The sequence below is a fragment of the Polypterus senegalus genome, chromosome 13 (assembly GCF_016835505.1).
Source record: "Polypterus senegalus isolate Bchr_013 chromosome 13, ASM1683550v1, whole genome shotgun sequence".
NCBI classification, from domain to species: Eukaryota; Metazoa; Chordata; class Cladistia; order Polypteriformes; family Polypteridae; genus Polypterus; species Polypterus senegalus.
The window spans coordinates 52,860,531-52,874,781 of record NC_053166.1 but is presented as its reverse complement, the minus strand read 5'-3'; the positions used below and the strand labels follow the sequence as shown (position 1 = coordinate 52,874,781).

General features: G+C 39.9%; 1 protein-coding gene across 6 annotated transcripts in view; it reads right to left on the bottom strand.

Moving 5' to 3' along the window:
- Positions 1-11,721: 11,721 nt before the first annotated feature.
- Positions 11,722-14,251, bottom strand: part of ablim3 (actin binding LIM protein family, member 3) — a 194,657-nt gene continuing 192,127 nt past the window's right edge. For all 6 annotated transcript variants that reach the window (XM_039775685.1, XM_039775680.1, XM_039775683.1 and 3 more), the window contains one exon: positions 11,722-13,961. In XM_039775685.1, the coding sequence (XP_039631619.1) occupies positions 13,848-13,961 (114 nt within the window). In that variant the 3' untranslated portion in view covers positions 11,722-13,847. The remainder of the gene's footprint in view (positions 13,962-14,251) is intronic.

Below are 14,251 nucleotides of genomic sequence, written 5' to 3'. Positions count from 1 at the left end.
AATACAATTTCAGTATGACATGGAACTTTTAATAGATGATCTTTCTAGGCCTGTAGTTCTAAAAATGTGAACTTTATCTTATGCTCTGTTGAGTTACAGTAGATTGACTGTATTTTTCCTCTTTACCGATTGAGTTTTTGTCTCTTCAATAATTTTTTTCTAAGTAACATTCGAGATAGTTTAGAATGTGTCATTTGGAAATTGTGCTGTTTACAAACAGCATAATTTATAAACATATCTATATATTACAATTGTACCTCAACATGTTATTTTAATGAAATGAGAGCCTGAAAGCAGCATCATTTGACATCTCACAACACGTTCTCTCTGTGTGTGGCCCACTTGTTGATTCTGCAGCTGAATGTTTTTAACTTAAAGCGATCTTATCGCCACACCTAGACCTACTTTCATTTAGCCAGTCAGTTTCAATTTTAATATCAGAAAATGAGTTGATTTCAAAGGTTACAATACCTTGACATGTTTGCTTTTTAATAGTTTCTTTGACCGAAAAACATAATAAATGACAATCAAGCCAACTGTCCTGTTTCCCTAAGGTTTCCAGTGCTCACACTCCACCAACTTTAACTTTGCTTTATAAGGAGTGCAATTATCTCTAGATCAGGGGTGTCGAATCCCAGTCCTGTAAGGGCCTCAGTGGCTGCAGGCTTTCATTCTAACCATCTTCTTCATTAGTGACCAGTTTTTTGCAGCTAATTAACTTCTTTTGCCTTTGTTTTAATAAACTTGACTCAGACCTGAAGTTCTTTCTTTTTCCTTAATGAGGAGCCAAACAATAATGAGACACAAAACAAGCTACCACATCACCAGCTAACCACATTATCTGAACATAAAGAAAGGTGATGGCCTCAGTAAGGTTGATCACCCAGGTCACCAAAACATCTTGACGGTGTTCTTAGAAAAAAAAGAAAACCAACAGTTTTGGAAATGTCTGCTGTAGCAGAATGAGAACAGCAACAAGCCGTGGAATTAAGTAATTGGTTTAATTAACAGCAAGAATTGGTTTCTCATTAAAGAACTGGTTGGAGTGAAATTGGCAGGAGTTTGAAGCCCCAGTTTAGCTGGTCATTTTTTGTCTCGTTTCACATCTCATTTCTGTTTGGCTGCCTTTTAATGAAGAAAAGAATCAAATCAGAGCACTGAATCCTTAAAAACATGGCTATGAAAATGAAGGAAAAAACAAGTTAATTAGCATTAAAAACTGGTCACTGATTAGGGAAAGGGTTAGAATGAAAACCTGCAGAGATCGACACCTGTGCTCTAGACAATGATACTGGATTGTGTTTTATGCTTTTTATTTTGTAACTTGTTCTCTGTGGCTTTTGTTGTTATTGCATATGATACTGAATCGGAATTTTGTATTTTACATTTAGGGTGGGTGGCATGGTGGCACAGTGGTAGCGCTGTCGCCTCACAGTAAAGAGACCAGGGTTTGTGTCCTAGTTCCTACCTTTGTGGAGCTTGCATGTTCTCCCTGTATCTGTTTCCTCTGGGTGCTCTTATTTACTCCCACTGTCCCAATATATGCAGGTTGTTTGAACTGGTTACTCTAAATTGGCCCGAGTGTATGTTTGGACTGTGTGTGTATGCATGTGTGTATAGTCACCCAGCAATAGTATGATTCCCTGGTCTGGATTGAGAGAGTTAGAAATTGCCATCACATTTAGGGCGGCTCAGTGGGTAGTGCTGCTGCCTTACTGATTTAGTGTAATGGGTTCGGGTCCCATGTCAGTCATTGGCTGGGTCAAGTGTGAACATTTTGTCCTTATCTGTGTGGATTTCCCTCTCAAATCCCAAAAGGCTTGCAGGTTCTGTGTGTGCATGAGTGTGCATGGTGTGGCTACCTGCCCAGAGATGTTCCTGCCTTGCACCAATTGTTGCATGCATAGGCCCAAAGCATCTTCGACCATTATTTGTATTAAGTAGTGAGAACATACTAGCCCAGATTACAGACAAGTGCTAATGACACCAGTACCAAAGCACACGTGATTTTTATTTACAGTGTCCCCAACAGCCCAAACACACACTTTCTTTACTCTTTATCTTCTTTGTCTCTCACTCTCTTTTCTTTCTTTATCTCTCAGTCCTTCTTTCTCCTCCACTTCTCCTCAGCAAGCTTCATCCACCTTCCACCCAACTCTGGCTCGGGTGTAGTGTCTGCTTGCCCCTTATATAGGGCACCTGGAAGTGCTTCAGGTGTCTGATACTGTCTTTCCGGCAGCACTTCCGGGTGTGACGGAAAAGCTGCTCTCCAGGGTTCAGCAGTAATTGTAGCACTGCCTGGCGACACCTGTGGATACCATCAGGGCTGTACCAAACTCCAACTCCCATAATGCCCTACGGGAGCCTGAAGCACTGTTGCAACCCAGGGGGGCTGCCATGTAACGTTCCGGGGGAGGTAATCCTCTGGCCACACTTGCTCCCCCAGTGTTCCCAGTGTGGAGGTGTGTCCCGGCCGGGCAAGGGTCCCAGCCGTCCGCCACAGTAGTTTGTAGTTAAGTAGTTAGTCATCCGCCCAGCTGTATTCCTTGTCTACTTTATAACAATGTCAATTCCAAAAAAAGTTGGGATGGTATGGAAAACAAAAAGGAGGGATATGTAAACTCTATTCACCCTGCACTACATTGAAAACACTACAACAACACAATATTTGATGTTTCGCCATGCAAATTGAATTGTTTTTATGTAAATATCAATTCTGATAACTGTAAAAACGTTGAGTACTTACCACTGGGTAACATCTCCAGTTCTTTTAATAACACTTAATAAGGCACTGAACAGACAATTTGGTCAAGTTTAGCAAGCAAAAATTTCCTTTATTCATCCATTAGGCAGGTCTTCATAACTGCATGTTGCCTTTGTTGCTGTATTTTGTGCTTCATGCGACACAAAGTTCAGGACTGCAAGCAGACCAAGCTTGTACCCATGCAGCCAGACACTTTTAATCTGAGCAGAATGTGGTTTGGCATTGTTCTGCTGGAAATTACAGGGATGTCCCTGGAAAAGTGTATGTTTCTCCAAAGTTTGTGCATATTGTAAGTGCAGGAGTGGGTGGGCTGGTGTCTTGACTAGGGTCAAGGGCAGTTCCCTACCTGGCCGGAAGGCCATAATGAGAAGAATGCAGGAATGGAGGGGTAACCTGGCTGGGAATATCCTGCAGTTCCACATGAACATGAAATGCAGGGGATAATAGTTGTAAACTTGTTTCTGTTGCTGCCTCTCACATTTTTGAGGAGCTCTATGTAATGCCTGACCCGGTCACTGTCCCTGTGAAGTTTGCATGTTTTATCTTTGCTTTCTTACTGTTTTCTGCATTCTTTTCCAAAGACAACAAGGATACATTTATTCTGATAGGCCCAAGTATTCAGTAATCCTGAACTGAAAAATGCTGCTCAAAAAATGAATGAATGGTTTCATCCAGCATGAACGGAAACACATTGCTGAATGGGTAGGAGAGCCAAGTAGAAGTGGTAGACAAAAATGCATACCCATAATTTACTGACAGCATATTTAGAACACCTCAGCAGTTTTTAGGAGTTTGTTATTTAGTAAAACTCTTTTTAAACTTAGTGAGGTAGCTTGTGACTCTCCGACTAAAATGAGTAAGAAAAAAAAAGACAAAACTGAATTTTGCAGGGTGACAGTAGTGCAGCCTCTCAGTCTACATCTCTGAGTTCAATGTTCTACCAGTTTTCCTATACAGTATATTCTTATTTTCTTCCAGATCCAATATAAATAATAATTGATTTAACAATACCAACATTCTATTCAGGGTTGGCTTTTGACTTCTGCCTGACGCTGCCAAGATAGGCTGTAGGAATAAGTGAATTGAGAAAATGGATGAACAGATTCATTTTGTATTAGAATGTAGGCCAGAGTGGTTGGATAATAAACATAATGTACAAAAGGCCCAGGGCAGGCTTTGCTTTCACACGGCCAGGTTCTTTAATGTGACAAGTTGCTGGGGATATCCCATCTGTCCATAATTCCAGTGTACTGTTCTATGTGGCATTCTGCTAAAGGTGTAACAAAGCCCTGGGTTTGGCAAAGCCTTGAGTAAACCAAACAGGAAGGCTAGTGGCATTACAGGACTGACGAATGGCTCAGTAAAGACAGTGGCAGAAAAGAGGACAAAGGAAAAATTTGAGGCCAGTAATGGATATTATGGCCATCCTCTTTATCTTGTGTTGTACAGGAACACCTTTAGCAGCTTGCTCATTACACCACAGTATTCAGCCAGTTAGAAGACTCTGTGATGCCTCCTTTCATCATGTCATCTTCACATTAGCCAGTTAAAATTACATTTGGCAGAGAGAGCATTACTTATGCTAAAATATAATTATTTTATTTGTGTGTACATGCCCAGAATAGGGGATGGATTTCTTACAATTGACCAAGGTCTCCAGGGCTCTGACTTTGTCTTGTTTTGTCTTTAACTTTGTCTGTTATAACCAACGGTGGAACCTTCCTTTTTTCTTGAAATGTTGCTGACTGGAGTTTTTTTTCCCTCTTCCATTGTTAACTGGTCACAGTCCATAGTTCTTCATTTTAATTAATGGATAGACATTCATAGGCTCCGTTTACTGTATATCTATCAGTTTATAACCGCTTTGTTTCCTGTCTGCTTAAACAAATCTTTCTGTTTATGTGTATTCATTATGCAGATGGTAATTTGCAAAGTTTGGATTTGTAACTATTTTTAAACCTGCCCCAGTGTTGTGTGCTTGCACTCAATGAACAGCATTATACAAAAATAAATGGAACTGAACTGAAACTGAATAGTGAAATATCTTGCATTTATGCAATAATGTGCCCTTTTTATTATGTTACACCATGTTTTTATAGCTGCTCCATGAGCAAATGTACTTTCTTCTGAGACAAATGATCTATCTATCTATCTATCTATCTATCTATCTATCTATCTATCTATCTATCTATCTATCTATCTATCTAGTTAAATTACTGTTTGCACTAATGATTTATTTCTGCAGGGAACAACTACTTTAATTAGTTATTGACAAGATGTAGTAATTGTGAAGAAACCAATAACAATACAGTGAAGTCTCACATCTTATAGTATCTGCTTCTAACCTGAGAACCAAAATCAAGTAGTATTGGTTAATGATATATACTCATAGAATGTATTATTAGCAACATTATATACTACAGTTGTGGCTAAAAGTTTGAGAATGACACAAGTATTGGTTTTCATGAAGTTTGCTGCTTCAGTGTTTTAGACCTTTTTGTCAGATATCTGTATGGTATACTGAAATATAAGTACAATCATTTCATAAGTTTTAAGGGTTTTTATTGACAATTACGTTCAGTTTATACAAGGAGTCAATATTTGCAGTGTTGGCCCTTCTTTTTCAAGATCTTTGCAATTCACCCTGGCAGGCTGTCAGTCAACTTCTGGACCAAATCCTGACTGATAATTCTTGCATAATCAATGCTTGAGATTTGTCTGAATTTGTGTATTTTTGTTTGTTCACCAATCTCTTGAGGATCGACCACAAGTTCTCAATGGGATTAAGGTCTGGCAAGTTTCCTGGCCATGGACCCAAAATTTCAATGTTTTTTTTCCCAGAGCCACTTAGTTATCACTTTTGCCATATGGCACGGTGCTCCATCATGCTAATAAAGGCATTGTTGGTCACCAGACTGTTCTTGGATGGTTGGGAGTAAGTTGCTCTCAGAGGATGTTTTGGTACCATTCTTCATTCATGGCTGTTTTCAATGGCAAAATTATGAGTGAGGCCACTCCCTTGGCTGAGAAACAACCTCACACATGAATGGTTTCATGATGCTTTAAAGGACTTTACCCCAGTCCTCAGCAGTCCAATCCCTGTACCTTTTGCTGAATATCAGTCTGTCCCTGATGTTTTCTTGGAGAGAAATGGCTTCTTTGCTACCCCTTTTGACACTAGGCCATCCTCCAAAAGTCTTCGCCTCGCTGTGTGTGCAGATGCACTGACACCTGCCTGTTGCCATTCCTGAGCAAGCTCTGCACTGATGGTGACCCAATCTGCAGCTGAATCAACTTCAGGAGATGGTCTTGGTACTTGCTGGATGTCTTGTTCGCCCTGAAGCCTTCTTCACAACAGCAGTGGAAATGCTGGGATGTTTTTTGGGATTAAGTTCATTTTCATGGCAAAGAGGGACTTTGCAATTAATTGAAATTCATCTGCTTACTCTTCATAATATTCTGGAGCATATGCAAATTGCCATCATATATATAAAATATTATATTTTATTATACTAACACTTGGCACGGCCTCCTTTTGCTCTCAAAACTGCATCAGTTCTTTATGGCATGGATTCCACATGATGCTGGAAACATTCCTTTGAGATTCTGATCCATGTTAACATGACTGTATCATGTAGTTTTTGTTGATTTGTCAGCTACACATCCATGCTGCAAATCTCTCATTCATCCACATTCCAAAGGTGTTTTACTGGATCTGAATCTGGTGACTGAGAAGGTCACTGAAGAATACTGAACTCATTGTCATGTTTATGAAACCAGTTTGAGATGACTTTAGCTTTATGACATGGTGCATTATTATGCTGGAAGCAGCCATGAGGAGATGGGTAGATTGTGGTCATGAAGGGATGAACATGGTCAGCAACAATACTCAAATAGAATGTGGCAATCAAATGATGATTTACTGGAATAAATGGGCCTGAAATGAGTCAAGAAGACATTCCCTACATCATTACACCACCACCACCACCTGCCTGGACTGATCATAGAAAACAGGTTTGGTTCATAGGTTGATGCGGTTGGTGCCAAATTCTGACCCTACCACCTGTGCACCTCACTAGAAATTGAGATTCATCAGTCCAGACTGTTTTTTCATTGTCTTCAACTGTTCAGTTTTGGTGACCCTGTGCCCACTACTGCCTCAGCTCTCTGTTCTTGGCTGATTGGAGTGAAACCTAATTTTGGGCTTTTACTGTTATAACCCATCTGTCTTAAAGTTTGATGTGTCATGTGTTGTGACTCTGATGATATCTTCTGCCCGAGGGGGACACCTTGCCATGCCCACAATGTTTTGCTCCTTCCAGTTCTTCCAAACTAAAATGAACTGTTCCCAGCAGGTGGCTTTGCATCCTAACCTGAAGAGCAAGAAGGACAGATTTCTGACACTATTACATTCCCACTGTGAAAAGCTGGTTATTTACATGTTACATTTGTGGCCCGGCAGCACAGTGGCACAGTCTGCGTGGGTTTCCTCCGGATACTCAGGTTTCCTCCTACAGTCCAAAGACATTCAGGTTAGGTGCATTGGTGATCCTAAATTGTCCCTAGTGTGTGCTTGGTGAGTGGGAGAGTGTGTGTGTGTGGTGTCCTGCCCAGGGTTTGTTTCCTGCCTTGCGCCCTGTGTTGGCTGGGATTGGTTCCAGCAGACCCCGATGACCCTGTAGTTAGGATATATGGTTGGATAATGGATGGATGTTTGGGGCGTAACTGGCATTTTTTCCCAGAGTCTTTGTGTCTACTTCCCTGCTGATGTACTATATATACTTAAATTAGATTAGGTTGGATAAACTTTTTAAACTATTAACCTCAAGGGGAAATTCACATGCATACAGCAACAGAGACATTAAAATAAGGAAAAATACTCATGGGACAAACAATACAGTCAGTCAATCAATCAATATATAAATAAAAATAAATAGATAAATAAATAAATATTGTGCAGATATTTTATAATGGTATTTTAAAATATACTTAATGAATGCCTCAGGAGGAAGATTTGAAATGCCTGATAGCAGTGGGCAGAAAAGACCCCAAAGGCACTTCTTAGCACACCGTGTTGGAATAAGCCTATGGCTAAAAGTATTCCAAGAGAGCGCCATCTGAAGGGGATGGAGGGAATTTTCATGATAGCATCCAATTTTTTCACTATCCTGTTTTCTGCAACAGCTTCTGGTATACAAGTATAACAGTAATATAATAATATATTTTGTTACACCTGCTTATGTGCTATTGGTAATTTCCACCCGAACTGAAGGCTGGAGCTGTCATTTATATCCTTTCCCCTTTTTCTTGATATATATATATATATATATATATATATATATATATATATATATATATATATATATATATACAGTGGGTATAGAAAGTATTCAGACCCCCTTCAATTTTTCACTCTTTGTTATATTGCAGCCATTTGCTAAAATCATTTAAATTAATTTTTTCCTCATTAATGTACACACAGCACCCCATATTGACAGACAAAAAAAGAATTTTTGAAATTGTTGCAGATTTATTAAAAAAGAAAAACTGAAATATCACATGGTCCTAAGTATTCAGACCCTTTGCTCAGTATTTAGTAGAAGCACCCTTTTGAGCTAATACAGCCATGAGTCTTCTTGGGAAAGATGCAACAAGTTTTTCACACCTGGATTTGGGGATCCTCTGCCATTCCTCCTTGCAGATCCTCTCCAGTTCTGTCAGGTTGGATGGTAAACGTTGGTGGACAGCCATTTTTAGGTCTCTCCAGAGATGCTCAATTGGGTTTAAGTCAGGGCTCTGGCTGAGCCATTCAAGAACAGTCACAGAGTTGTTGTGAAGCCACTCCTTCGTTATTTTAGCTGTGTGCTTAGGGTCATTGTCTTGTTGGAAGGTAAACCTTCAGCCCAGTCTGAGGTCCTTAACACTCTGGAGAAGGTTTTTGTCCAGGATATCCCTGTACTTGGCCACATTCATCTTTCCCTCGATTGCAACCAGTCGTCCTGTCCCTGCAGCTGAAAAACACCCCACAGCATGATGCTGCCACCGCCATGCTTCACTGTGGGGGCTGTATTGGACAAGTGATGAGCAGTGCCTGGTTGTCTCCACACATACCGCTTAGAATTAAAGCCAAAAAGTTCTATCTTGGTCTCATCAGACCAGAGAATCTTATTTCTCACCATCTCAGAGTCCTTCAGGTGTCTTTTAGCAAACTCCATGCGGGCTGTCATGTGTCCTGCACTGAGGAGAGGCTTCCGACAGTCCACTCTGCCATAAAGCCCTGACTGTTGGAGGGCTGCAGTGATGGTTGACTTTCTACAACTTTCTCCAATCTCCTGACTGCATCTCTGGAGCTCAGCCAAAGTGATCTTTGGGCTCTTTTTTACCCCTCTCACCAAGGCTCTTCTCCCCCGGTAGCTTAGCTTGGCCGGACGGCCATCTCTAGGAAGGGTTCCGGTCGTCCCAAGCGTCTTCCATTTAAGGATTATGGAGGCCACTGTGCTCGTGGAAACCTTAAGTGCAGCTGAAATTTTTTTGTAACCTTGGCCAGATCTGTGCCTTGCCACAATTCTGTCTCTGAGCTCTTCAGGCAGTTCCTTTGACCTCATGATTCTCATTTGCTCTGACATGCATTGTGAGCTGTAAGGTCTTATATAGACAGGTGTGTGGCTTTCCTAATCAAGTCCAATCAGTATAATCAAACACAGCTGGACTCAAATGAAGGTGATCTCAAAGATGATCAGAAGAAATGGAAAGCACCTGAGTTAAATACAGTATATGAGTGTCACAGCAAAGGGTCTGAATACTTAGGACCATGTGATATTTCAGTTTTTCTTTTTTAATAAATCTGCAACAATTTCAAAAATTCTTTTTTGTCTGTCAATATGGGGTGCTGTGTGTACATTAATGAGGAAAAAAATTAATTTAAATGATTTTAGCAAATGGCTGCAATATAACAAAGAGTGAAAAATTGAAGGGGGTCTATAAAGGTATCCACCATCTTTCAATTATTCATTCATCCCAGTGTAAACTCATGCCAAACACCACATCCAAGATCACACTGAAATTCCGGAACTGAGAGGCCACAATTGTTCCCAATGTGCTCTCCTGCCACATGATTTTTTGTATATCCATAGAGACCTATGTGTTGTTTTGTTATAATGTATTTTAGAATAATTATTGTAAAGGATACATTTCAATGCATTTGTGAAGAATTAAATTGGATTGTATTTTTTTCTTTACATTCCATCTACATTTCTTTCTTTCTTTCTTTCTTTCTTTCTTTCTTTCTATGGAAATTCTCCATTACTTTCAGTCAGATGATATGTACACTAAGGGACTGTGTGGTGCAGAGTGTTACATCTGGACAGCTACAGTATTTGCTATAAATATGGACAGGCACTGTTGTCTAAAAAACTCAGTGTACCTTTCTTGCAAAAGTGGCACCAGTGAGCAATAATATCAGCCTTGACATTTTAAAAACTACTGAGCGTACTTGTCAGCTTGAGATGTCCAGTGGCTCAACAATCCTGCACTCCTTTAATTCAGCTCGCAGTTGTCTTAATACTGGCGAGTACTGTCTGAATGATGAGCAGCAGTTAATGTGCCAGGCTGGAAGTGTTGTAGTTTCACAACATTTTAAAGTCTATTTGATTTTCAGTTGTGTCACTTCTTTGCAGAATTCTTTTTCTGGTGTTCTTATGTCTTCCCTCTGAGACTCCATTTTCTTCTCACAGTTATTAAGCCAATTGACCTCAGGTGATTGGAGGTGCATTTGTGTCAACAGTGGCCTGTCCAGAATTGACTTCCATGTGGTACTACTGAGAGAGGCTTCAGCTCCCCAAAACTTTGTAATTGAGTTCATGAAATAGATGGATGGAGGTTTGCATCACAATTTTTAAAAGCATGGATCTTTTAGACTTTTAAAGTTAATGAGGTCTTTAAAAGTTGTCTCTTTCCTTTATACATCCTCAGGGGAAAAAGAAGTGCAGTTTACAGTTGAAAGCTATAATGATGAGTTAAGCCACTGATAATAATTACAACTCAATAAATAATCTGACATCCTGTCCTACTGCTGCAGGAATTATTTTATTGACGATTTACTGGTAGTCCTTCCTGCAACAAATTCTCACAATGCTGATGTGGTCTGCAAACAATAAACAAGATTGCAGAACACCAGAGCCTGACAGCAACAAGTAGAAAAACTTTGCTGGTTTTCTTGAGGTAATGTAGAAACGAACAGAAGAAGGATGGGCAGGCATTGTTTGCTGGTTAGAATGATAAGACCTGGTACCCTGTGACCCTGATTTGGATTAAAATGAAGCTGAAATTTATTTTTTTAATATATTTAAACAAATCTGAAATTAAATATAGATCAAATATTGCAAACATAAAAATAAATGGCTTAAGGATGAAACAATCCTATTCCAAAAAAAATAAAAATAAAATGTTTATTCAACAGCACCATACAGTAGTAGGCCATTACACTGCGGTTTGTGAATTATGGCATAGATCAGTTAAAAATGGTCTCTCAACCCGATTTGCAGTTCTCCTGTTTTATTATTAGACATTGCATACAGAATCATTTTTTTACACGGGATCCCTTATTTTAAGCACATATCGTGAAAACTGTTACTATGGTATGAATGAAATGTTTCTTGTGGAGCAATGCCAGACTGGAGGCGTGCCTAGGGAGCTATGTTAATGGTGATTCCAGAGTCCGATCAGAACTACACAGGGTGTGAAGCTTGTGATGTGTCCCACCCATGTGAGACCAAGGGCAGCTGCAGAGGCAAAGCCAAGTCTGGAAAAGGAAGTGCTGAAAATGAATGCTGAGAAAGACTAGGAGTGCTGGGTGCTGGGAATGTAGAGGAATGATTGACCTTCCTCTCGTTCTGAAAAAGGAAATTCAATTCAAAGTGTTAGACCCAGTGCCCTCCCCTACAAAATGGATCAGAACCTTTAGACATGAAAAGAACACATTTATTTAAATATAAGATATAGGTCATTTTATTGATACAGTACTGACAGTGGCTAGGCTGCTATATACCATTACAAAATGTACAGTTTAAAAATATCTTCTTGATAAGCAGAACACAGGAAAGGTCTAAATTGCCTGCAAACTGCATTATCTGTACAATTTGTGCTTCCATCCAAAAAATTCCAAATCCGTTAAGGGACATCAAAGTGTACTTCTTAATAGAGTTTATGAGAACTCCCCAATGGAAAACCTTTTATTAGTGAAGACAAGGTCTCCTTGTGCTGCAGATTCATTGGACACTTAAAGTTATACGGCCAATAACCAACGTGAGCTAAAGAAGCCAATTGGATTAGCCATTTCCATTCTTTATTAAACATTCTAAGTTAAAGAAACATATTGTCATTTTCAAAAGCAACCCTACAAACAATCAGAAAGGTAACATCTTTCAAGCCAAAGAAAAAGCCATTAAAAATAAAGTAAAACAGAAGCCCCTCACTGGGGTAGTCTAAGAACTGGAGATATCTGTCTCTCTCAGCAGTTGCATTCTGTTAGGGACTCTGGGTGGGCAGATCTGTCTAAGTGGGTGGCCTTTAAAGTTTTGCTGCAAGACTGAGTAACTCATGCCAACCGTACTGAGTGAGCAGCTTTGGAGGAGCTCGTTCTAGGTCAGCCTACCACTTCACTGGAAGAAGGAAGCTACAGATTTGAGTCCAAAGCACAGGTCACATATTTTCAGCTCCCATGAGTACTTACAACACAGGGAGGTAATCTTTATCTGTCTTTATCTGAAGCTGTAATACTGAGTGCACACCATGTCCATGTAACTTAAAATTTGCTATTGTGCAACGATCAAAACACTGCAGTGAAAATTGGTTTCTTTCTTCTTGTCTTTGGGTGCGGATGCTAAATCCCAGAACAGTAAATACAGAGAAATAAAAAAAGCTTCCTGACTCTTTGAAAACATTCCAAAAATATATCAAAAGGCACTGGTGAGAACAGCATTCAAATCAGAAATCCACTCGTTTTCCTCTTGACGTTAATTTAACAAGCAGTGGTGTCAGTAAGCATGCCATATTTTAGATTTTGGACCAATCTGAATTGGGGAATTGTTAATGTTGACTCGAATATATCAGGAGCATTATCTCGTTGAGGGGACCAATTTCAATGTCTGAATAACTCATCGACAACATTCTAGAAATTATACAACTGGGTAGGATATCTTGTCATAATGCGCTGCCATTATCTTGTGCTGTACCCATCTAATGGCTTGATGTTCCTGATATTCTGGGAGGAAAGAGAATAAATGAATCCAAAATCTACAGAAAGCAGAACATGAAGAAAGACATTATGACGATAAGCACATATTGACCATAGTGCCATTAAGGTCAGCACCAGTGGATCCTTCCTTCATAGACAGCAGCAAATTAATCTGTCTAACCATGGACTTTAGCACCATGAAGCCAGCATGTCACCCAGGTCAGAACAATTTGGCCAAAGTGCTTTTAACATCATAATCAATCTGCCGTTATCTTGTGGAGAGCACAATGTGGATCTCTGCCTAATGGAGAACAGTGACAATGGGCCAGAGCGGCATGCAAATCAGCACTGAAGTATCTCTGTCCCAAAGGCCTGACATATGCAGCAGCTCATTTGGAAAGAGGTGTTCTAAACAAATGATGTCCTGAATTCCAGTAATTATTTGTTGATAGTCATTTCCTAATTACCTTGTATCACTTAGCCATTGCTCTACTGACCATTAGGCACATGCCTCCACAACTTCAAAAGCAGCACTGTTTTGTACACAGCACCTGTTGTAAAAGTCGCCAAGCTTTATCATCTTGCTAGTCGGCTACTTCTGCTTTAGGATAAACGCAATATAAAGTTACAAAGGAGAAATTAGGAGAGAGTTTATATTAAATTAAAATGCAACCAAGTGAGCGTTTATTGCGAAATGCACCAGAGGCTTTGGGAGAGGCCCAGTCTCATAAGTAACTTTGCTCTGCTCCTGGTGTCAGGCAAAAATCCTTCAGCTCTGAGCAAAACGCTTTGCAGTCTCCAAGCTGAGATGCCTCGGGGATGCTGCCATGTCTTTTAATTGCTTCTTCATTAGAATAGTCTTGCTTGCTTTTTTAGTTCATTCCTCTTCCACAAGGCCAGGCGATCAAATTCTGCCATGCTCATCCCAAATACCTGGTAGAACTCCTCTGGAGACAAATGACGCTGGAAACAAAACATAAGCAGGTTGTGGAAGGTTTGCATTTAAAGGTGTGGGTGTGCATATGTACAGAGAGGGATATGCTATTTATGAGCATACACGGGTGCTTATGGATACAGAAGAACATATCAATAAAGAAATATTTGAGAATGAATGTGAATATTGGGTTATAGAATAGCCAAGGATCAAGGGGACCTGTGCGTACTAAATATAAAATGGCAACAAAAGAATCATTTCTTAAGTTTTATGTCTGGAGACTTTAGGCTATGGCCCCACTGTGCAATTAGGATAGGGT